The sequence below is a fragment of the Pteronotus mesoamericanus genome, unplaced genomic scaffold, assembly GCF_021234165.1.
Source record: "Pteronotus mesoamericanus isolate MK-2021 breed Mesoamerican mustached bat unplaced genomic scaffold, CSHL_Meso_final scaffold_54, whole genome shotgun sequence".
Classification (NCBI taxonomy): domain Eukaryota; kingdom Metazoa; phylum Chordata; class Mammalia; order Chiroptera; family Mormoopidae; genus Pteronotus; species Pteronotus mesoamericanus.
This window is the reverse complement of record NW_026555321.1, coordinates 8,972,887-8,995,268: the sequence shown is the minus strand read 5'-3', so window position 1 is coordinate 8,995,268 and position 22,382 is coordinate 8,972,887. Positions and strand designations below refer to the sequence as shown.

General features: G+C 34.9%; 1 protein-coding gene across 4 annotated transcripts; it reads right to left on the bottom strand.

The window, feature by feature from the left end:
- Positions 1–224: 224 nt before the first annotated feature.
- AZI2 (5-azacytidine induced 2) lies at positions 225–22,301 on the bottom strand. 4 transcript variants are annotated; one of them, XM_054595779.1, is made up of 8 exons: positions 21,837–22,301; positions 17,321–17,541; positions 15,786–15,911; positions 15,234–15,333; positions 13,984–14,132; positions 9,931–9,989; positions 5,147–5,265; positions 225–2,246 (listed from the first exon to the last, which is right to left on the bottom strand). In XM_054595779.1, the coding sequence occupies exons 2-8, from the start codon at positions 17,534–17,536 to the stop codon at positions 1,840–1,842; spliced, it is 1,176 nt and encodes a 391-aa protein (XP_054451754.1). In that variant the 5' UTR covers positions 17,537–17,541; positions 21,837–22,301; the 3' UTR covers positions 225–1,839. The 4 variants fall into 4 exon arrangements, with proteins under 4 accessions (XP_054451754.1, XP_054451755.1, XP_054451753.1 ...); XM_054595780.1 differs by having other exon boundaries at positions 21,896–22,301; XM_054595778.1 differs by lacking the exon at positions 21,837–22,301 and adding an exon at positions 21,418–21,512.
- Positions 22,302–22,382: the final 81 nt, after the last annotated feature.

Here is a 22,382-nt window from a genome sequence, read left to right as displayed (position 1 = left end):
TAACCACTGACTTTGTAACGTATCTATTTGATGATACCCATCTGTTTGGATGGAAAAGCATTTTCTCCACTCAAAAGAAGTTTAACAAGACAAATATATGAATCAAATTAACAACTCACAGTTAGTACTTGACCTTGGAATATATAGTCAAGGACAAAATTTCACCTCCACTTCAATTTCAAACAAAAATAATTTTAATTAAACAATTTCTTTGCATTGTTCAAAGCATTAATCAAGCCATTATCCTATACAACTTATTCTCTTTACATTGTAAAATTTCCAATCTTGGTTTTAAAAAAGGCAAACCAGTAAGCTTAGAGATTAGATATAATATACAGTCTATGCAGCTTCATGAGAAATAGTTTCTGCTGCTGTGGTATTACACAGGTAGTTGCTTCCTTCAGCTAAAGCCTGGAATCTTGTATTTGTTTTATGCATATTTTGTTTTGTTACTTGACAGGAGATTCCACTCCCTTGAGTCAGCTGTGTTCATTGGTCAGAATAAATTCCAGCATCTGACACCAATTCCATTAATCACAGACAAGCTTGAGTAAGTGAGGTAATAGAAAGACAAATATCTGGTGAACGGTGAACATTGTTTATGTATGTATGTATGCTATTCAGTTAATAAAGAAGAGATCTGTGATATTCTTGAGTTCAAGACAGACATTTGAAACTGTCTATTAAAAAGGCTAAAGGTTTCCTACATGAAACACTTTATCTCAGGCAAAAGATATATGAGTCAAGTAATAATTTTATTACTGATATTCTTAACTCTGCAGCCCTGAAATAACTTGGGTAAGTTTCCATGTGAAGCCACCCTTGTTATGTCCTTATTTGTTTACAAATGATAGGCCACATAGAATCAGGAGTTTGGGGACATTTTATGACTGTATTGTATCAATACAGCACAGAATTTTAGATTTAAATTCCTAAATCAATTAAAAACCACTGAGTAAAATGATACATTTCAAACCAAAGTAACAATTTATAAGCTCGTCTACATAACAGTACTTTGAAGAAAATGACTTTATAGTTACACATTTAGATTTTCATTATGGATGCTGAAGGGACAGATTAAACAAACCTTTGTGATGTTCTTTTCACTTCTAATTGGTTGATGTACAGAATTATAATAGTTTATTCACGCACCACACAGATTTTAACTATTTCATCACTTTTCAGTTAGGACTTGAGGGACAAAGTTGGCTTCAATGATCAGGCTGCTTCAAGTTTTAAAGTTCAAATTGCAATTCTAAATTTTATCAACACTATGATTTAAAATTTAAAACTTTGAAACACAATAGCATATAGAGATGGAATAACCTACATACTATTATTCCACTGTTTATATTTTTCCTCTTTATGCACTATAAAGTCAACAGAAATAAAACCCATTCACATCACCATTTGCTCCTTTTTGCAACTTATGTAATTTTTTTCTTATATTAATAGCCTCCTCTATTTTTAATGAACAGCAGTTTAGGTATTTCATATGCTTTGTAAAACCATGTCTAAAAACTTTCAACTACATTCTTTATGTGAGAGGCAGAAATTTACAATCATTATCAAAGGTAGAATTGTCTTTTTGAAACACCTCAAGTTTATTAATTTATTATTAGCATATATCTGATTCTTAGCCAGAATAGAAGCTGGAGTGTTGCTCTTTCATACTGGAAAAATCAACTATGAAATATGGTACAGTATGTGCAAATGTGTACATTGAAGAACCCTGCAAAATTTTAATCAAAACCCACTTTCAGTTTATTAAATATTTCTCAAGAGAACCACTACAGGAGGTACAGCAACCTCCTGACCAAATCATGAATGTGTTCAGAATTAATTCTTATAAAGACAGTTTTGATTATGTTGATCCAAGTAATGTGGCAGGATCGGTAAAGGCAAAGTTTTATTTTTAGTTTCCCCGAATGCTGTCTCACTTGATTTAGGAGGGCTTGGGAATACCCAAGAATTATCTTCCAGAGAATTTCTGCCATAAGAGTTGTGTTCTTGAAAGTTTGTACAGTCATGAGGAATGGGTCGCTCATTATCTGTCCATGATTGGAGAATTGCTTTCTCTGATAAAACTTTTACATCTCCTGGTAAAGGGGAAGATGTGGTATTACATAGAGTTTTGCCATCTGGTGAGAGAGTGGGGTGTCTTTTGTATGTTACAGTGCAATTCGTCAAGTGTAGCTTTGTGCTGTCTTTCCCAAGATCTTCCATGCAACCTACAGGAACACAGGCTAAAAAAGAAAGTACAGGCCAAATGTCAGTCGTAAGGGCATTTGTAATCATAAAAAATATGAAACACTTCATTAAGTAGGTTGATTTATACCTGGAAATAAAATTAACATTCCCAAATAAGTGTAATCATTGGGCACTGGGACTTAAAGACAGGACAAATGACCTCAGTTCTAGTACTGGATCAGTTATACTGACGTGTTAAGTCACTGCTGCCCCATGTATCACTTTTTTCATTTGCAAAACAGGACACAGCATAGTAATCCTGTCTCATCTGTATCACCGAGCTATTAAAAATGAAGAATTCAAAATTTTTAAAAGTTGGAAACTAACAAAGTTAAAATATTGGGTTGACCAAGAAATCCATTTAGTCTTTTCTGTAAAAGACATTTTCATTTTCACCAATAACTTTATTGATTTGGATATTTTGAGTATTTTGGCTATTTCATCCTATTAGCTTCTGGTGGGTAGAGGCCAGGCGTTCTGCTAAACATCTTCCAATGCACATGACAGCCCCACAGCAAACAATTACTTGGCCAAAATACCAGCAGTACCAAGAAACTTTGCAAATCACTTTTGACACATTTGATCAGTCACAGTACCTTCTCCATACCCTGCATGTCTGTTTTTGTGTTTCAGTTGCGTTTTTACCTTTCTTAAAAAAATGTTGCAGATTTTCTTCCATCTTCAATATTAAAATGACAGCACAAAAATTCATCAATTTTGATTATTTTTTAAAAAATGCATTCTGATATGACAGCTGTCAAAATACAGTCTAACAAAATTATTCCTAATGAGGTTAAACAACTAAGCACTACCAGGGCCACTGTATGGAAAAAACCAAATGAACTTTTTGGCCAACCCAATACAAAGTCCTGTTTTGGGCTCTTAACGTGGTTAGAGGTGGCTTCCAGACTATTTACTTCAGTGGAGGAGACTAAGAAACCTGTTCGTAAGTTTTAGTTTTTTTTGTTAAGTATTATATTCCTTTACTTATTCAAATATTTTTCCATAGGTGGTCCAAAAGTAAATTTTTTTCAGAAACAATTATATTGTGAATTGGTGAGACACAAATAGTATGTAGTCAGACTTTTATGAACAAAAGTTTAAATAAAAGCTACAAAATAATCCTTTGTCTTGTGAAATACATATAATGGTAAACGTACATTCTACCATGATCATGTTATATAGGTCAAGTAAAAAAAACAGCACAAATATGTCTTTAGTACACATGCAGTGGCTTAGAAAACAGACTGCTCTAAAGCTATTTAGCCACTGCCAACACAAAATGAGCTTTTCCTCCTCCTCTGATTCAGCCAGGGTAGAAAAGATAAATTTATCTTAAGTCCGAAAAGGATACCAAAGGATATGCAACTGAGGCTTGATAGTTTTACAAGAAAGCAATGGAACCACATTATAAAATAAGCTTTGTCTTTTTCCTTAGGAGGAAAGACAAGAGTTTGGGAGAATTGGAAGTAACATTGTTCAGCTTTTGGACAGGATGATATTGTAGGCCAGAAAAAAGGGTGATCTCATTTCATCGCTGTCTTCGCCTCAAAGCATTGAGTTTTGTGGTGAGTGAGGAGTGGTGGACTTGAGCCTGCTGCTGTCATAGAAAATGTTTCAGAAAACGTAACAGTCCAGAGCACTAAATATTATCACTTACCAGCTCAGAAGGAACACGGGAATGACGCATTCCTAAATATGGAAATGGCATTTGTCCTATATTATTATTTGGAAGTTATATTTATTATATAAACAAAGAGCCACACTGAACATTCACTGCAAAATTTCTGTATGAATCCCTTTTAAGAGAAATCTTATTTATACCATCAACTTGTATTACCTTATGTGTAACCCTGGCCTCTGGAAAACTCAAGGAAAAAATGAACCAGAAATTAAGTGAAGAACTGCCAAGGCAACACATTATTTTGCCTGGTTCATAAGTAACTGTAGAAAAATGAAAGGAATTCTGAATTTAATTTTCCTTCCCCATGTGCAAAATTTCCCCCCACTAATGTACAGTGCTGAGAACTACTCATAAAATATATTTTCACAAAAATAAATATATATATGAATATATATATTCATAAAATATATTTATGCACTCTTTAGGGGCGATCTGAGATACAAATAACAGTTTAAAACTGGATGGTGATTATTTTTTATAAAAAGTCACATTACTTTACAAAGTAAATTTTAGGGCACTCAAATTTGTATTACACAACTTTTCAGAAATACAACTATCTAATAAAGGGTATAAATGCACTGATTTTTCTCTGAGGTATAAAATTAGCTCTGACAAAGTAACCACCACTAGTTAACAGAAAATGCAAAATGTTTTGTCAGCCAAGCAGTTAAATATGAAAGGAAAAGCAATGGAAATTTTTGTTTGGCTAAAAGGAGTAAGCACCTAATCTCTCTTCTAAATAATCTATCCTTTATGGAAAGAAAAATTAACTTTACAAAAATAAATAAACAAATAATGAATCAAAGTTCCTTTTTTCAAAACAATTTAGAGCTAGGTCTTTGGTGTATTCTGTAATGAAAAATAGTTTTGGGTGTCTTTTTTTTTAAATATATGAAGTAGTTGTGGTAAAAGGTCAACTAGAGCAAACTTAACACCTCAGCCTTATACACATAAGCAACACTTGGCTGAGAAAAAAAAGCCACAAGGGGAAAAGAATACAGTACTGAAGAAAAAACACATCAGCAACACCTTTATGTGTGAAGTTGACCAGCATGAGACTGAAGCCAAAGCAGAGAATGGGTAGGCTGTGAACATACTATATATACTTTGCCTTATCAAACTCATTTGATGAGATTTTGATAAGATAGGATAGCTAGTTGCTCTTCAAGCAGTTTGGCTGGAATCAGTGGTTTCCAGCAAACATTGACTTGCCTTTCTTGATTGCAGCTGGGGTTTTCAGTTTTCTTAGTAGTTCAGCTTGTACTTGAGTCACAAGATGTAAATTAGACATTTCTCTCTTCAGTTCCCAGTATGCATTTTGCATATTATCACTGATAGGGTTAAAAAAAAAAAGGTAATGATCATTATTCTGTTTATGAAGAGAATAACTTTAAAACAGAAATGATCATATCTGCACTTTTGCTCAATTAGTTTTGAAATTATGTAATGATCATATCTGCATTTTTGCTCAATTAGTTTTGAAATTATGTAAACTAAAACTTCCTCGTTAAATAATTGAGAGATATTTTTTTAGGGCATTATAACAATTAAAAAGACCTTATTCATGACAACAACACTGACCTAATTTATAGCAATTAACTGAACTACATTAAACAGAAGATTATTATAAAAAGTATTCTAAACAATGAGAGATTGTTGTGGTTCTTGTCTCAAAATTGAGATTTTATTATAAACTATAGTATAGTGATATTAATACATTTAATAGTAAGGAGTATGTTCTTCACTCGCACCTCTGATCAAGACTAGTGTAATATTCATATATGGGCCTTAAATTTATATTTATCTTATAACTGTTCTGTTTTGACGTTGTGAATCAAAATGCTGCATCAATAGCAATTGGGTAATGTATACCCAAGCCCCATTAAAAATAAAATTTAGGTTTCATGTATTCCATTCTTTTATGTTTGACTGGGCTGTCTCATATTGTTGGTTCTAAACCAATGTGACATGACAGCACAAGACATGAAGAGCCAGATGATTTCCTGGTAAAGGAAAAGAAGCTAGAGAGAGGATTATATGAAACAGAAATAAAAACTTCACAAATGCCTCTCATATTTATGATTAAAAGTATTACCTCAATTATCTGAGAAATTAGATTATTTTAAACCTAATTTTTTTATAAGTTTCATCTTCCATTAAACATTCTTATTTGGATATTCATAATTTTCTTTTTAGGTTCTTAATTGCCAAATAAATAAATCAAAATCTTCAACATATATTCTTACTTTGCTGTACTAGAATAACAAAATATTAGATGTAAGAACAACTGGTACAACAGTGTTCAAATGACCATTATTGCCTAGTAAAGGTATTGGTATAATTTTTAGTAATAATGAAATCAGATTTGACAGACACGTCACTTCATGCTTTAATTTTTGTCTAGCTATAAACAAAAACCTTTTTAAACAAACTTCAAGGACTAATACTCTTGTTATTTAAATCTAATACCCTATTTTAATTACAGAAGCAACAGACACATTAGAAAAACATTTTGAATTATGTAAGGTTACATACATTTTTCTCAAAATATCCCATTGCACTCAGACAATGCTTTCAACAGAAGTAGAATAAATTTTATACTATCTCTGAAAAACTACAGGTTTTTGTCTGTTGTAAACGTCACTTGTTAACCAGTAATCTATTAAAAATCAAGACTTTTTGCAGGTTTTTGATAAGTGTGAAATAATTACTTTTCAAAAAGTAGTTAACCACCTCTATTTCACCAGTAAGTATCTGAGGTCGGTGCTACCATGAATGTTCCACATAGGAACCTATCGTAAGTGTGAAGAGTTGTTGGTTCCTTGGTGCAATTCTGGGCATTCAGTATGCTTTCTACAGCTACTCATATAACATGGCAGTGAGTATAAACACCGCACACGTGCTAATAATTCATGCAGTCACGATATGCATACTGCTTAAAAATAGTGTTTTATTATTGGTATGAGATGGTAAATAAGTACAGACTTGGAGAAAGGAAAAGGAAATATCCAAGTAGTGTTTAGATACTAGAATATCAAACATATTTAATCATTCAAAATAGTAAGTATGTAAAATAAAAGAATTAGCATAGAGCTATTAAAAGCAATATCTCACAGAAATTTTCCAATTAAAGAAATGAAGACTGCTCATAAATCAGGTTAAACTAGCTAAGTCACGAAGTTAACATATATCTAGTGTTTTTCTTTTGCCCTTAATGTCACCTGATTTAAAAACTACAGATACAAAAATCTAGAACTGTTACTAAGTATAAGTTCTCCCTCTTGTGGATAGCAAAGTAATGGCAGTTACTTTACAACTACATTAAGTGCTACATAGTCCTCAAGGTGTGTTAAAAAATTATTTTTAATTCTATCTTGTGTCCAAACTTTTGGCATCTCTGGGCCACACTGGGGAAAAAAAAAAGAGTTGTCTTGGGCCACACATTAAATACACAAACACCCTGGTTGGTGTGGTTCAGCGGATTGAGCACCGGCCTGTAAACCAAAGGGTCGCCGATTTGATTCCCAGTCAGGGCACATGCATGGGTTGCAGGCAGGTCCCCAGTAGGGGGTGTATTAAGAAGCAACCACACATTGATGTTTCTCTCCCTTTCTCCTTCCCTTCCCCTCTGTCTAAAAATAAATAAAATCTTAAAAATAAATAAACACTAATGAAAACTGATGAGCCAAAAGAAAAAAGGTTTTAAGTAAATTTACCATTTTATGTTGGGCCACATTCCTAGCCATCCTGGGTGCTGGCTGGACACACCCTTGAAACTTTAACTCATTATTTAAGTGAGATTGGAAAAGGCAAGTTGTCACCCACAAATCTTTAGCAGAGATCCAACTAACCTTTACTTATCTAGGCATCTTTGAGATTGTATAAATTGCACCGCCAACCCTCCTTTCGCCTGCCCAGAACTGGGGGTATGAAATTAGTTAAGTTTTGCTTTAAGTGGCATAGAGGCAAAATCCTAGTAATATACATGGTTTCTATAAAGAACTTAGAAAACTACTTGAACACTGAGATGCAACACTAAAGCACCCAAAATGAGAACCCTAAAAACAAAACATGAAACAAAAAATGTTTGACCATTTATTATATGCTAGGTACTGCACCCACATTCTCATAGCAACTTGGCAAACTGGGTAAACTAATTTTACCTGAGGAAACAGGTCCAGGAAATTTTACTCCACCCTAACATGCTGCTGTTCAAAGCCATCTTTGAGTTATCCAATCTAATAACTGATTGCTCTTTGGGGGGTAACATTTTCGTATTGCACCTTCATCATCATGACTGCGCTGACTGCACGCACTTATGATATGCACACTGTCAGCACAGCCTTACTAGCCCTGCTATGAAATTTCCTGCCTCTGAATCGTGACTGTAATGGAGCCTGTTTATCCACATCTCTGGAAGGGGTACATACATGTCCTGCTTGCAAAGTGAAAAAGCCCAGTTTTCTTTATTGACATCATGCATTCAACTCTTTAATAATGAAGTGAATATTCCTTGAATAAGAAATATCTACTTAACTGAGTTTTTACTTCAGCCATACAAATTTCTCTTTAGCTTTTAGAAATTTACTCATATATCTCCAGAACTAAAATGAAAATATGCCATAGGCTTAGCCAAGAGCTAGAGACTTAGAACTATTTTGTCAACTGTGATTCCTCCTAAAGAGTGATATTTCATACATTTTTGACTGTAAGGCACAGCAAGCAATCACTTTACACTGCAACTCAATGAAAAGTTAGGAGAAATGATCCTTATCCCCTTATTATGTATATTACACTCTGGTATGTTCTACAGGCAAACCTCATTTTATTGTGCTTTGCTTTACTGCGCCTCACAGATACTGCATTTTTCACAAATAGGAGTAAGACCCTCCACCAGCAAAAAAGAAAAAAAAAAACAAAACAAACTTGCCGAAGGCTCAAACGATGGTTAACATCTTTTAGCAATCATGTATTTTTAAATTAAGATATGTATGTAGTTACTTTAGACATGCCATTGAACACGAGCGTGCTTGAGTACTAACGAGCCAACTGACAGAGAAGACATGTTTGAGAAATAATTTAAATGGACACTGTACTAAACACACTATTAAAAAATAAAAAGGGGAAAACTTCATTGTAAATTTAGAAGTCAAAAGCAAAATCAAAGTACTGTTAAAATGGCATTTATATACAGCAGAGACTGTATATTCCACAAAGCCTAAAATATTTACTGCCTGCTCTTTGTTGAAAAAGTCTGCCTATCCCTGGACCTAAAAGAGTGGCTGCACGGTGTTTCCTTACACTGTTTTCCTTAATTGATCATTTTGATAGGAAAAGGTAAGGATTCACATTATTTACTTTAGGCCAGTAAACTCTGGAAGATGAATGATCAAACAATGAAGTCAAATCAGAATTTTATACTGGATGGAAGTGTCCATGCAAACAGGGGATCCTAACAGATCAGAAACAAAAATTATCACAGAACTTAAAACACAGCATTTAAGTTACTTAAGTAGAAATGATCTGTATTTGAGAGATGTGTGAAGTAGTGTACACAAACTCTGATAGCTACTCTCGTTCTTACCCCACGAGGAGATTTTTCTTAAAATTCATATTACAGCAAAGACTAAGGCTAAGTTTATCCTTAAGACAAAATGTTATTACTCTATATGGAAATGCATAATTCTTCATGTATAAAATTAAGATTTACTACAGAATACTTATACATAGCTAACTCTCTAATATCCTATCTAAAATATTATGTAATGCTTAAAAATTGTGTTAAGGCATCACATAATGCACCTTTCTACTCAAGTTCAAGTCTATTGTTAACTAACAGTTAAATGTGTTTTATATCTTGGGATCAGAAATTACATGTAGTGCCCAAATAATACTCATTTGTTTTTAAGGTTAAAACATAACAACTCTAAGTACCTATACAAAGGGGCCTATGGAAGAAGAATGTATTATTTTTGAATGCTGAAAAATGTTCGTACCTTGAAATGCTTAGTCTTTGGAGATCTCTGCTCTGCAGATTTTCTTCTTGAGATAGATCCTGTCATTTTTAAAAAAAGTTTGAAAGTTGTTATAGTCCACTTAAGCTCGGTACACTTTGTATTACTAGAAACATGTTTCAAATGGGTAGAATCCATCTATAACTCTACAGCATAAAACTAGATTTGATATTCCATTTTAATGAAGTATCTCCAAACATATGTATTTCAAAATCAATTACAAAAAAGTGAAATTGCTCTCATGTAAAAGAACTGAGAACCTTACAAAATTTATTTCTGAATACATTAATCTGAAGCCTATATTCTAAAAAGGGTAACAAATAACAAAATTAATATTTACTCAAGGTACCTTGGAATGAATTCCAGGAGAAAATGGAAGTTTTATTGCTATTTCATTTTTTTGGTATTATTTTTAAAAAGTACCAAAGTTTAATAGGTTACCTTTTTAAAAGATCAGCATAAACTTCCTCTTTCCATACAGATGTTTATAAAATCCTTACATATTTTAAGTTTTAGTGAAGTACATTATAGATATGACAGAAATGTATAAAAGACATTAAAAAGTAGACTTAGTATGTTTAAGACAACTCTAACAAATTTGTTTGCAATGTATTCTCATTTAAAGATCTATAACAAATAAAAACCACTATCACAGGTACTAATTCAGTTGGCAAAAGTGGCCAGAATAAACTGAGAGAACAAAATTTTAAATAATGAAATTTTAGCATTTATTTAGATAATCTAAATATGCTTTAGAGTGGAACATTAACAGGCTGTGTAAGGACCTTATGAGTATTATGAACTTTGAAGAGTAAAATTTTTAAGTGTTTTCTATTATAGGAGTTAAAGCATTTTTGGATCTGATTATTCAGAAAATACCAACAAAAAATACTGTAACATTTAACTTGTATCTTGGGGAGCACTGGAGAAGGGAAACAGAACTGGCCCTAGATCAGACAAGGTCCAAGGCACACGCATGACCTTGGACATTTTTCTTTCCTGTTCTCCATAGGAGATAAAGGAATCAGGCCACTTTAGCTTCATTGTATTGCTGATTTAAAAATATACATTTAAATTAGTGTATACTTAAACATACATGTAGAATGTAAATCGTCATTTTTAAAGACAACGATTTTTGTTTTTAATCTGACGGCTTGGGTTGAAAAAGTATTTTTCTAGCTACTGCCTAACAGTTCAGACAATCTAATGCAGACTAGCATTAAGCACAAAGGAATTGTCTCTAATATTCAAAGACCCAGTTCCTGGCCAGTCATCAGTTTGCCTGTTCAAAAAGGCAGTAACAGATCTGTTTCCTAACTAGTGCCATATGATGGGGGAGTTTCCCATAACTGGGCCCATGGCCGCAAAATCTTGGTAAATACTGCTTAAGTTAAACAGGTTCCTATACTAGAGGACTTCTCAGAGCCTTCAGTGTACTATAGCACATTGTGAATGGGCTATTGTTAGGAAACTTACACATCTACACCAACCCTATGTTACTGATCCAGTGTTTCCTACACTTTTTTGAGAGTGGCATCTTTTTTTCTCAAAGCATTAACTGTACTGGGTATCAAGGGCTGGAATTTTGGGTTACAGGTCGTCTCAAAGGCCCATAGTGGAACTTACCCTAGAACCTTTACCTCATTAATGCCCAAACTAATCAAATGAGTTTACTAAATACTTAAAAGGACAAACAAATCTAAAAATACTATCATGTCCATGTAAGACACTGTATCACATTTCAGAAGGTGCTGTTTCACAGAAAGTACTATCTTAAAAATATTTGTAAATGAGTCTATAGTAGATATAAGACTATTAATGTGAACATGAATTTCTCTAGCCTTGGTTTGCATTTTGATTTGCCTGCTGACTCTGACCAGAAACACCTGTGAAACATGATTTAAAAGTAGACATCCCACAATGTCAAGGTAAGATATCAATCTGGAACCCTTGATGAATTAAGCATTTCCACTCTTCCTTTTCCTGGGTCATTTTCTTACATTACCTGTGAGCATTTTCAACTTTAAATCTCACCTCCCCATGCCAAATAAATTCCTATGAAGTTGGGGGCCTTTTTTTTTTAGTTTTCCCATTTCATCTTTGACTCTTAGTTTCTTAGTCTCTTGGATTCAATTTCATCAACAGTAAAAGGTAAGTGATTTCTAAAGTTTATTCTACCTTCAAGTCTGTTTCTGTGATTTATGAGAGATGAATTAAACTGAAAGCAAATTTGTCCCCTAGCACCATCTAGTGGAAAAGAGTACTAAGAGCTGCACTATAAGTCACATCTACATATATACCCCAAAAAGCATTATTTTGAATTACCCTAATTATGCTTTTAAAAAAAAAAAATTTCCTTATTGAATATACTAAGCTCTATGCCAACTGCTTCATATATTATCTAATTTAATCTTCATAAAAAATAGGTATTTAATACTTATAGAAAACAAGTTCAGAACAGTTAAGTAACTCTCCTGTTACATAGTTAATAAGCAGCACTACAATTATGACCCAAGTTTTTGATTCCATGGTACTGCTTCCTGCTCAATAAGGAAATACCCATTATGTATAAAAGTTGTCAAATTATCTCAGGTAGGATGTATATACTGACAATTGTAGCTCAGAGCTTCAAGGTGCAGATCTTTACTTGCAAGCACGTCTTTTTAAGAGAAGGCTCACAGAACTATACGCAGCTGGGCTTGTGGGAAAGGATGCTGAAAGCATTTCAAGGAATTGTGGTACAGCCACAGGTTCAAAGCTGGGAAAATCAACTTGAGATGTCAAATAGGAAAAAAATAACATTTTACTCTAATAGGAATTGATCGCAATTTTTGTAGTGTTTCCCATTCCTCAGGGTTGAGGGCTTCAAAACAAGTTCTTTGCCCAGTTCAGAGGAATTCATTTGGTCAAGGACAAGGTAGGATGCTGTATGACTCTTACTGCCTGGCTCATTCTTAACCAATGGTCACTTTCGATAAAGACTGCATTATAGAACGGAGAGGACTGCCAGCTCCAGGTAAGGGCAGCTGGGATTCAGAGGCACAGTCCTGGCTGTTGTGTCAGTAGAGTTGGAAGTAGTTCCTCTTTCAGTTTGTGGCATCTCAGAGGAATGCGTAGTAGGTGACACTGCTCTTCAGTGGTGCTGGAATGCTCTGACGGGCAAAGTGGTGGAACTGGGAAATAATTATCTAACGAGTTACCTTAGTTCAACATGCATGACTGCATACAATGTATATAATCGCTACCTGATTCCAGATTACTAGGCTTTTAAATTTCTAGTAATAACTTGTTTTAAACTTTGCACTTGGTGCATTGCTCTCACTCTTCCTTGCTCCTCTACCACTTCTTTTTATCCTTGGCACTATCTGTCATAACACCTAAAAAAACATGTATCCAAGCTTGTTAGAACCCAGTGTAAAGTACTAGGGAATAGATGCTCGGTGAGGACAGACAGGCAGCTGGTGGTGCAGTGGGTGACCTGAAGCTAACCGCTCCGAAGCAGCTCATTGGCGCTTTCTGTTTGTGTACCCAAATGCCCCCCCACCTACCGCCACCCAATTCTTGAATTCTCAGCTATTTGTTAAAAATTCAACTTGCCACCAAAATATTAGACTTCTGCAAATAGTGGACTCTGTAAATTCAGTCGTTTTTAAGAATTCTAAAAATTGTTTCTTCTGGTATCTAAATTAATCAAATTATTAAGGAAAATAAAATGGGAAATTTAAAGCCCAAGTTTTCTTAGATAAAAACAAATGACTTAAGGAAATTGAAGGGAATTTGAAATAGCGTTAAGAAATTAATAAATAAGCTTTTAAAGTTAACTTTTTTTTTACAACAAAATTATGTAATTCCAGGATTATTCTAAAAGTACATAGTATATCAGATTTTAGCAAAAATGGGAAAAATAAAGGTGAATTTTTCAGAGAATGTAATAGTGAGTAGTTATAATTTGTTAGCTTTATGATTTAATACCTAGTTAAAAGCCATTCATACAATGCACACAGAATTCTGAATTTCTCAATAATTCTGCAGTACCATTTGTTTGGCTTTCTGTAGCTCTATTTTGAGATTGTTACATTCTTTCTTCGTCAGTTCTAGTTCTTGCTCCAAACCATGGATCTTCAGGTCACAGCTCAACTTTTCTACCTCCCAGTTTGATGAAGGGGGATTTAAATTCCTTATCACTAGAGAAAAAGGAAAAAAAAAAAAAAAAAAAAGACATTACATTTTTTTATCACTGCTTTCTACATTACTTGCAACCCTAAAAAGGCTCTGCTAGTAAAATGTACATAATAGAAAAACTAATGCAAAATATGCAAAATTATTACTAGTTTTTTAAAACTAGTAATTATTTTAAAAATCTATGCTAATGAGAATAAAAAGTTTAGCAATCTTGTTTTAGAATGTATTATTCACCCCATCCCTGATTTTGTTTAGAGTTTAAGTACAAACTTGTCAGTCTGGAACATCAAAATACATAACATTAAGCCAAAATTATAGACAGACTAACAATTTTTATGTAAGGTTTTTAAGACAGTGATAAACATTAAAGTGAGTAAACTCAGCTAATCACTACAACTGGTCCTTTCAGAGAATAAAGTTTGTCACTTAAGCCTAGAACATTAGTGTCAAAACTATTTTATTCATAAATCTTCCACAGTAGACCCTCAATACAACTGGATATTGACTTACCCCAATTTAGTTCCTTAATCTACCTAGAAAAAGCTCCAATCAGCTACCGTAAGAGATCTCATCTCTATCTCCTATCGGAAGATCTCTCAGGCCTACTTTTCAGCTTGTTTCATCATAATGTTCATGTGAATAGGCCAGTAGTCATATCCCAAAGACCTAACTTTTCATCCAGCAACTCATCACTCATCTGCACATTTTAATAACCTTCAGAAATTAAAAAATTGTAACCACTCTATGACAGTGTGTCTAACAATGGGCAAAAGATCAGTGGGAAGGAAAAGCCAGGGCATATCAGAGGGCAAGAGGCTTTGACAAGGATGGAGTACTAATCATTTCTTCATTTACTTCATCACAAACTAGGCTTGAATAAAAACCATTTTATTTTCTAGGAAAAATGCAATTTATATCTAAGGAAACATTAAAAAGAGTCAGTACTTTGTGAAAGCAGAGCAGCAAAATTAACATAAGCCTAAAAACTAAAAAATAAGTTAAAGCCTTAGCATATAGATATAAAACACTGATCATGGATACAACATATGAAGGGAAAAATGTGTTCATCCTGTTAGCATATTTATAACAAGTAAGTGGCATACCCTGCTGAGTTTCCACCTCTGTCCTTAGTTGGAGGAGCTCTACTTCTTTAGACTGCAGTTGTTCATTCAACACTTTCAAAGATTCAGAGTTGTCTTTGTTCTAGTTAAGTAGGGAAAATGCCAAATTACATTCAATAAAACCTGTAGGTTGGTATTATATATTAATTTTCAGGTAGATGTTAAAAAACTGCTTCTAATCTTTTAAAAGCAAGGTGGGAAAATAAACTCAGTTGTCCACTAATCTCTTTTTTTCCTTTTTCTAACTTAGGACTTTATTCACCGGCTTTAAAAAAAAATCTGTTTAAACACTAATATATTCTACCATGTCATAGTTTTTCAATAAAAGTTAGTGGTGTTACATGTACTTAAGTCCTAAACATCATTATACAAATAAGTTGCAAATACTAAAATTTTCTCTTTTTGCCTTGAGCATGTACATTTAAAATTTTTAATTTAATAAATGTAAGTATTTCTTTTATTTCTAACTTTAACCTCTTGATTGAGAAAACTCATTTGCAGTATATAGGTATCATTCATTTCAAACCAACTTACCATTTTATCCAATTTGCTCTTTAAATTATCTCTATCAATGCAAACCTCTCGATATGCATGATAGGCTTTATTTACTTGTTCTCGTCCCACTGAACTTGTTTCTTCATCTAATCGAGCTCCTATAAGCTAATGGTGTAAAATTAGAACAAAAAGCTTCAGAAGGTATTCTACATAAAATAATTAGTCTTCTGATGGCTTCACATCTTATTTTAATCATTGTAATGCAGGGATAAAGCCTAGACTATAATTAACTGAACATTTCACTTCCACACAATCAAGCTTTACTAAGAAAGCAAAAAAATACAGAATATTTTTAAAGTAGTCTTTTATGCTTTTACCCTTACTTAGTATTTTATACTTTGTAGTATCCGTTTTGTAACATATTAACTTATAATACTAAAACACAGTATGTCATTATAGTTCTTAGGTGTTTTCCAAGCCAGTAATATTTAATTTCCCTTATCACAAAAAAGTATCAAGTTAAGGTGTTCTTGACTTCTTAAGGAATAGATAGATGGGTTAGTTCATTAAATCCTGTACTATTCCAGAGCAGGAATTAATAGGATTGCTGGTCATGATGTACAGAAATATTTCCAATGTTAACCATATCAAATTACAATATTCTTCTGAACTTTAAAATACACACAGCTATGAGCTCCAAAATATTACCTTTTCTCACTTAACCCATTATGTCACAAATTCATTTAATCACCTTTAAAGTTAATTCATGTGAATACAAAGAAAATGTGATTATTTTTACACTGACACCACTTCTCTTAAGTCCCCTCAAATGAAGTAAACTCTACCAAGTTCCATCCCTGAGTTTTCACAAAAGGATAATTCATTTCCTTGGCTGCTGCGGAATCCATTTCCTTCCCCCTTCTGTTTGTAAAATATGAGTATCCTGCTCTGTCTGATGAAACAAACTAAGTTAAAACTTTAAAACTAAAAATAAATGGGTGAGTGAGGAAGATTTCTCAATACACAAAGCCAAGCAGATCTGATAACTTATAATTGAATCAACTATCTTGTCTGTATATTCTACATTTAAAAGTGTCAGGATTATTCATGAAAAAGGTAATTAGAAGAAATTTATTACTTAAAAATCGTTATTCTTGGGTGTTCAAAAAACAAAAGAGAATGTTGATGTAGAGATACAACTCCTGGTGAAGACATTATTAAGAATATTAGAACAGTGTTCCAGGAGCTTCCTCCTTTGACGCTTAATTTCCTTTACTAGCCACAATTTTTGCAGATTTTAATTTCCTGAATAAAAAACATAAAGTTATAAAGGTAAGGCAATCTGAAAGAGTTAAGAAGAATGCTTGGCACATATTCCCAAGTTGCTAAATCCTATTCTACAAATATCCCCCCATGATACATAACACAGTATGATAGGTACAATGCCTAGGACTTTCAGATTAGAGGTGAGTTATCCTTGGAAATTTAGTGTAACCATTGAAGACAGGACAGAAAAATATTTAATATTTTGAATTATTCTTTTAGTCATAACACATAATGAAGGTAATGATTACCTTTTCTTCCAAAAATCTTACTCTTTTCTTTAAGAAAGAGTTCTCTTTCTCTGAATCCTTGAGTCGTTTTTTGATGTCTTCATATGCAGTGACAAGGGCAAAATGTGAAGCGACAGACTCATCTCCTGAATATACTGAGGCTGGAGTCACTGTCTCTCTCCTGTGGGCTTTTTCATGGTTCAGAATGCAGATATCATCTTCTACCAGTGTATCCATGACCACTATTTAAAAGAATAAAAAAAAGTACAAATGTCTCATTGAATAAATGAACAAAGAAAGAAGATATATTTAGAATAACGTGAATACTGAGGCAATGTTTAAAAACTCCTGTTTCTTTTAGAGGCAGCACAAGTGCAGAGTTAAGAGCACGGACTCTGAAACCACACTGCTGGGCCCTGAATCCAAGCTCTACTGCTTCAGTGTCTGTGTGACTTGGACAGGTTGCTTAACCTCTCTGCCTCAGTCTCCTCATATAGAAAGTGTAAGAAATAATAGGAACTACTTCACAGAGTTTTTAAGATTATTACATGAGTTGGAATCTATAAAGCATATAAAACTATAAGCTATTACTAAGTTTTATAAAAAGTTATGAAACACCACTTCACCACCATCAAAGGAAAAAAATTTAAACTCATTATACCCATATATTTCTTTCTCATCATCATTTTCATTCTTAGATATAAGTAGGAAGATTTACAGCTTCCCAAATTATAAATTTTTAAGAATTCTTTGAGTATAATTCATTACAATATATTATAATAGATGTTTTCATGTATACTCCACAATATTCTTTCCATACCATAACTAATTATATTTGTTATACACTCACAATAGAAGACAAAGGAATATTTGATTGTCCACTATGTCCCATATCACGTTCTACATTCTTTTAATACTATCTTATTTAAACTCATCCATACAATTCTATGAAGTAGGCATCATCTACATTTGGCTGGGATTGGAAGAGTAAAGTAACTTGCCCAAATGGAAGCTAGTAGAACAGTAGCTCTGTGAAGGTGGGGGTTAGGTCTGTTTTTGCTCAACTCTGTGTCCACAACTAATTATTGCTCAACTCTGTGTCCACAACTAATTATTACGTGCAAGATGCTCAGTAAATATTAGTTTTTAAACAGTTTAACTTTTTTCCCCCTCACTTGAGGACATGCCCATTGGTTTTAGAGAGAGGGGAAAGGAGGGAGAGACATAGGGAGAAACGTATCAATGTGAGAGAGAAACATTGATCAGCTGCCTGTTGTACACGCCAGAACCAAACCCGAAACCCAGGCATGTGCCGTGACCAGGAATCGAACACATGGCCCTTTGATTTACTGGACAATGCTCTAACCAAGCCACGCCAGCCAGGGTAAATATTGATTACTGAGTGAAGAATGGATAGAGTAGAATTGAAAAATAACTGAGTCTAAAACCTAAGAGAAGCCAGTTACTTCATTAGTTAGTGAACAATATACTTGCTTTGTACATCTACTTTTATTGTTAGGTTCAGCATTACTTCCTCATTGAGAGTTATGTTCCTGAACAATACCATGGAAGGAGAAACAGTGGCTGAAACCTTTTAAGACCTCATAGGAAAAACAGGGTAAGAGTGACAGCCAACCATAAGAAAACTAAACAATCTTGTAAAACAAAACACCAAATAGAGCATTCTACATAAAGACTGTTAATGGAATTTCATGTATCTTAGATTAGTAATTAATTAATTCCTAAAAAAATATTTTTATTGCCATCCCTTGCTTGAAATAATGTTTGATTGCTTACTAGTGTTAGTCACTGTTCTAAAGGTATTATAGATGAGGAAACTGACATAGAAGGAAGTAATTTTCCACAGTAACATAGTAGAGTCAAGGCGTATATAGAGGTCCAGAATCTGTGTTTCACTCTGCCTGCTTTTCTCCAAAACTTTTGATCTCCCTCCCTGTATCAATCAATGCCTGTAAAGTTTGTTTGGCTTTATTTCAGACAACATAAATGTTAAGGAAAGTTTTTTTTAAATGTTCTTTTCTTGGTGGGGGGGCAGTCTGGCCTCTTATCACTGTATATTTTGGTTTTCTGATTTTATAACAAAAAGCTTCCAACTGCTTCGAATTAAAGTCAGAATCCAGAGTGTCTAGCAATTTGTTTCCTAAATGGATTATGAGAAAAGTAGGCAAAAGTAAATGGGTATACTACAAGTCTGAATAGGTTAAATCTACCATTCAATCAATCTTTAACTCCTATTCTTAAGCTAGAATTTTCTCCAGTATATCAGTGAAATACAAAAATAAGAAAAGGATTAGACTACCTACAATATCCCCCCAAAGTGGCAGATCCTCATAACCACAATTAACCCCTGATGCTTCTGGTGTAAGTTACACTTTTTCTAATGATGGAAAAAGAGTTTAAGTTTTCTTCCTCTAAAAAGGCTTAAGTTTTTCTCTCTGGGGTTGACACTATTCCAAAATAACAGCAACATCATTCTAGCCATGTTGCCACTAGTCGAAATCCTCTTATTTCCTTTCCAAAGGGAAAGTATGCGTTATTCCCATACTGCAAACTGCAAGTATGTATATGTATCTCTATATAAGACTTTCACACATGCATACTATCTTAGAATTTCCATCATCTTTCTACCTCTGAAAAGCTAGAATCTCTTCATAGGGTTAAGTCAAGATACTACGGAGCAAGATTCAAGTCTTATGGAAGCAAACAGACCAACACTCCTCTGTTTCTATTTTTAATGAAATAATTATGAGTAGGAATGGCCTATCTAGCTCATAAAGAAGGGATCATCAAATGCCTTTTTTCAAGATACTGTCACTCGATCTATGTACCTCAGCACTCAAAACACCCTGTAACTTAGTGAGTGCCCAAAAATGTACTTAGCATCACATATACAGTATGAAAAACTTCATTTTCATTTTTATAACTCTCACAGTTACTTCACTAACTACATCAGTTCAGAAATCAGTTTGTAGAGACAGGGACTCATAAGACTTTTTCAGGGTTTATATGGGTATAAACTTTATAAAGTATATACTATTAACAGCGGTCTACTTCTTTTCATTCCTTTCATAAAGTAATACATCTCAAGGTAATTGAGCACCTATATACACTAAATGTTACTAGTATTAGCAATAAGTACTGTATTCTCTAATAGCGATATAACAATTGTAATCGAGAATATACATACCACATTGGCTGTTACTTCATGGATTATGAAAATTTATAACATTTTAGTAATCATGACAACACTCTGTATTGGTAAATAATATTTACCAAGTGTTTATAGTATGTCAGGCAACATACTTTGCCTGCTAGGGAAACTGTCTCATTTATTATTAACAATTCATTAAATCTACATAAAGACCTCTGAGGTAGGCAAACCTCAGAAAGTGGGAGAGCCAAGAATGAAAATCACCCAGTAGACTCCAGAGCTAGCAGACTCTTAGGAACTATGCTTAGGTACCTGGAAGAGTAAGCCTTAATACCATTTGAGAGAGAGAAAATGAAGAGGAAATTTCACCTCTTACCCAGTGTCAAGTAAATAAGTAGAAAAATCATCATGCAAATACTGAGTTAATGTTCTGACTTAATCCAGCGCATTTCTCATGGCACTATGTTTCTTTAATGTTAAAACTTTACATTTACATACGATTTTCCATTTTACAAACAATATCGCATTAAAACTTTGTAATAACCCTGTGAGGGACGAACAATTCCTAATTTACAAATGATGCACAACAGGTTAAGAAATTAGACATGGCATGTTTAGAGAACTGGAGTTTAAATTATGCCATGAGATCTTGCTCAATCCAATTACAAAAATGGAGAGCGTCTTGGACGTTTAAGAGGCAAATATCAATTTAATCCTCCCACGTCACTGTTTTTTATCAGCATATTTCCCACAACACATCTGGAGCAATTTATGTTTTCATTTGTACGGCAGTTTTCGTTACTATCTTTATCCCACTTTCGATTACTTGAGATCCCTGTTTGTAGGGACGGAGGTCTTAGCCTACCTTGCACGTAGCAGTCACTACAAAAGATCGACAACGATACAATACAGAAGTTAAGACACAGGAGAAACGGCGAATACCTACTGTTAGACCTCGATAATGGACACGGGGGTTGTGTCCACTGCTCCACTGCTCCGATGCGCCAGGCAGTACCGTCCTAGCCACGAGCCCCCTTTCCTTTCAGATATAAACGCAGCCTCAATGAATGAAATAAAACTGAAGGCGCCCCCGTAGATCAGAGTACGGAAAGAAAAGAAGTGAAGAATGGGCCCGGAACAACCACGGTCCAAGAGTGGCAGGGGCCTGGAACAGCAAGGGTGCGAGGGTGGCAGAGGTAAGGGGTGGCAGGGGTAAGGGACGCCCGGGGGTGGGCCGCTCCCTAGTCAAAGGAGGGGGCCCGGGTTCGTCAGAGAAAATGACGGGTCTCTTCGGGACCGCAACAGCAGCTGCGGTTGGTCCTGACACTGCCTGCGCCCCTAACCCGGCTAAAGCGAATCACTCACCCCGAAGACAGGCTACGTAGACCAGACGAGTTTCGATTCCCCAGTGTTTAGAGACTGACCGAAAACAAACCGGGTCGCCAGGGGTCACCACGGGCTTCCGGTTTCCTCGAAGACACAGCCGGTTCTCCAGCGAAGGCAGCCGCTCAGGGAACACCGCGGAGGGATTCCCATTTCCTTGGCCTCGACTGCACTATGACCGTTTCGTCCCCAATTTCTTGGCCCGGGCCCTGGAGGTTCGGAAAGGAGAGGCAAGCCAAGACTGGAGGCCCGAGCCACCTCCTGGAGCAGCCCCGTTACCCAGCAACACGCGCGCGAGACTCAGGCCCGCCGGCACTGGCCTCTTCAGCGTCCGCACGGGCCCGTGGCCGCGTCGCTCATCGCGGAGGAGGAACGCGGTCGAGGGGGCTGTTGGGAAGAGCAGCACACAGCCGGAAAAGGGGCTGTAGCTGTCCGAGGGTCGGACCCGGCCGCGCCAGGAAACCGGAAGTCAGGCCGGAGGGAGCAGCGGGGAGACGGCCCGAGCTAGGAAGGGCGGGGTTGTGGGGC

What these genes read in the sequence shown, in the direction of transcription:
- AZI2 (XM_054595778.1), bottom strand. An exon ending in TACAGAAAGCCAAACAAATG is followed by an intron (nt 9,990 to 13,983) that starts GTACTGCAGAAT and finishes TAAAAATGACAG; the next exon opens with GATCTATCTCAAGAAGAAAA. An exon ending in CCCAGCTGCAATCAAGAAAG is followed by an intron (nt 2,247 to 5,146) that starts GCAAGTCAATGT and finishes TTTCTTTTTTAG; the next exon opens with CCTGTGTTCCTGTAGGTTGC.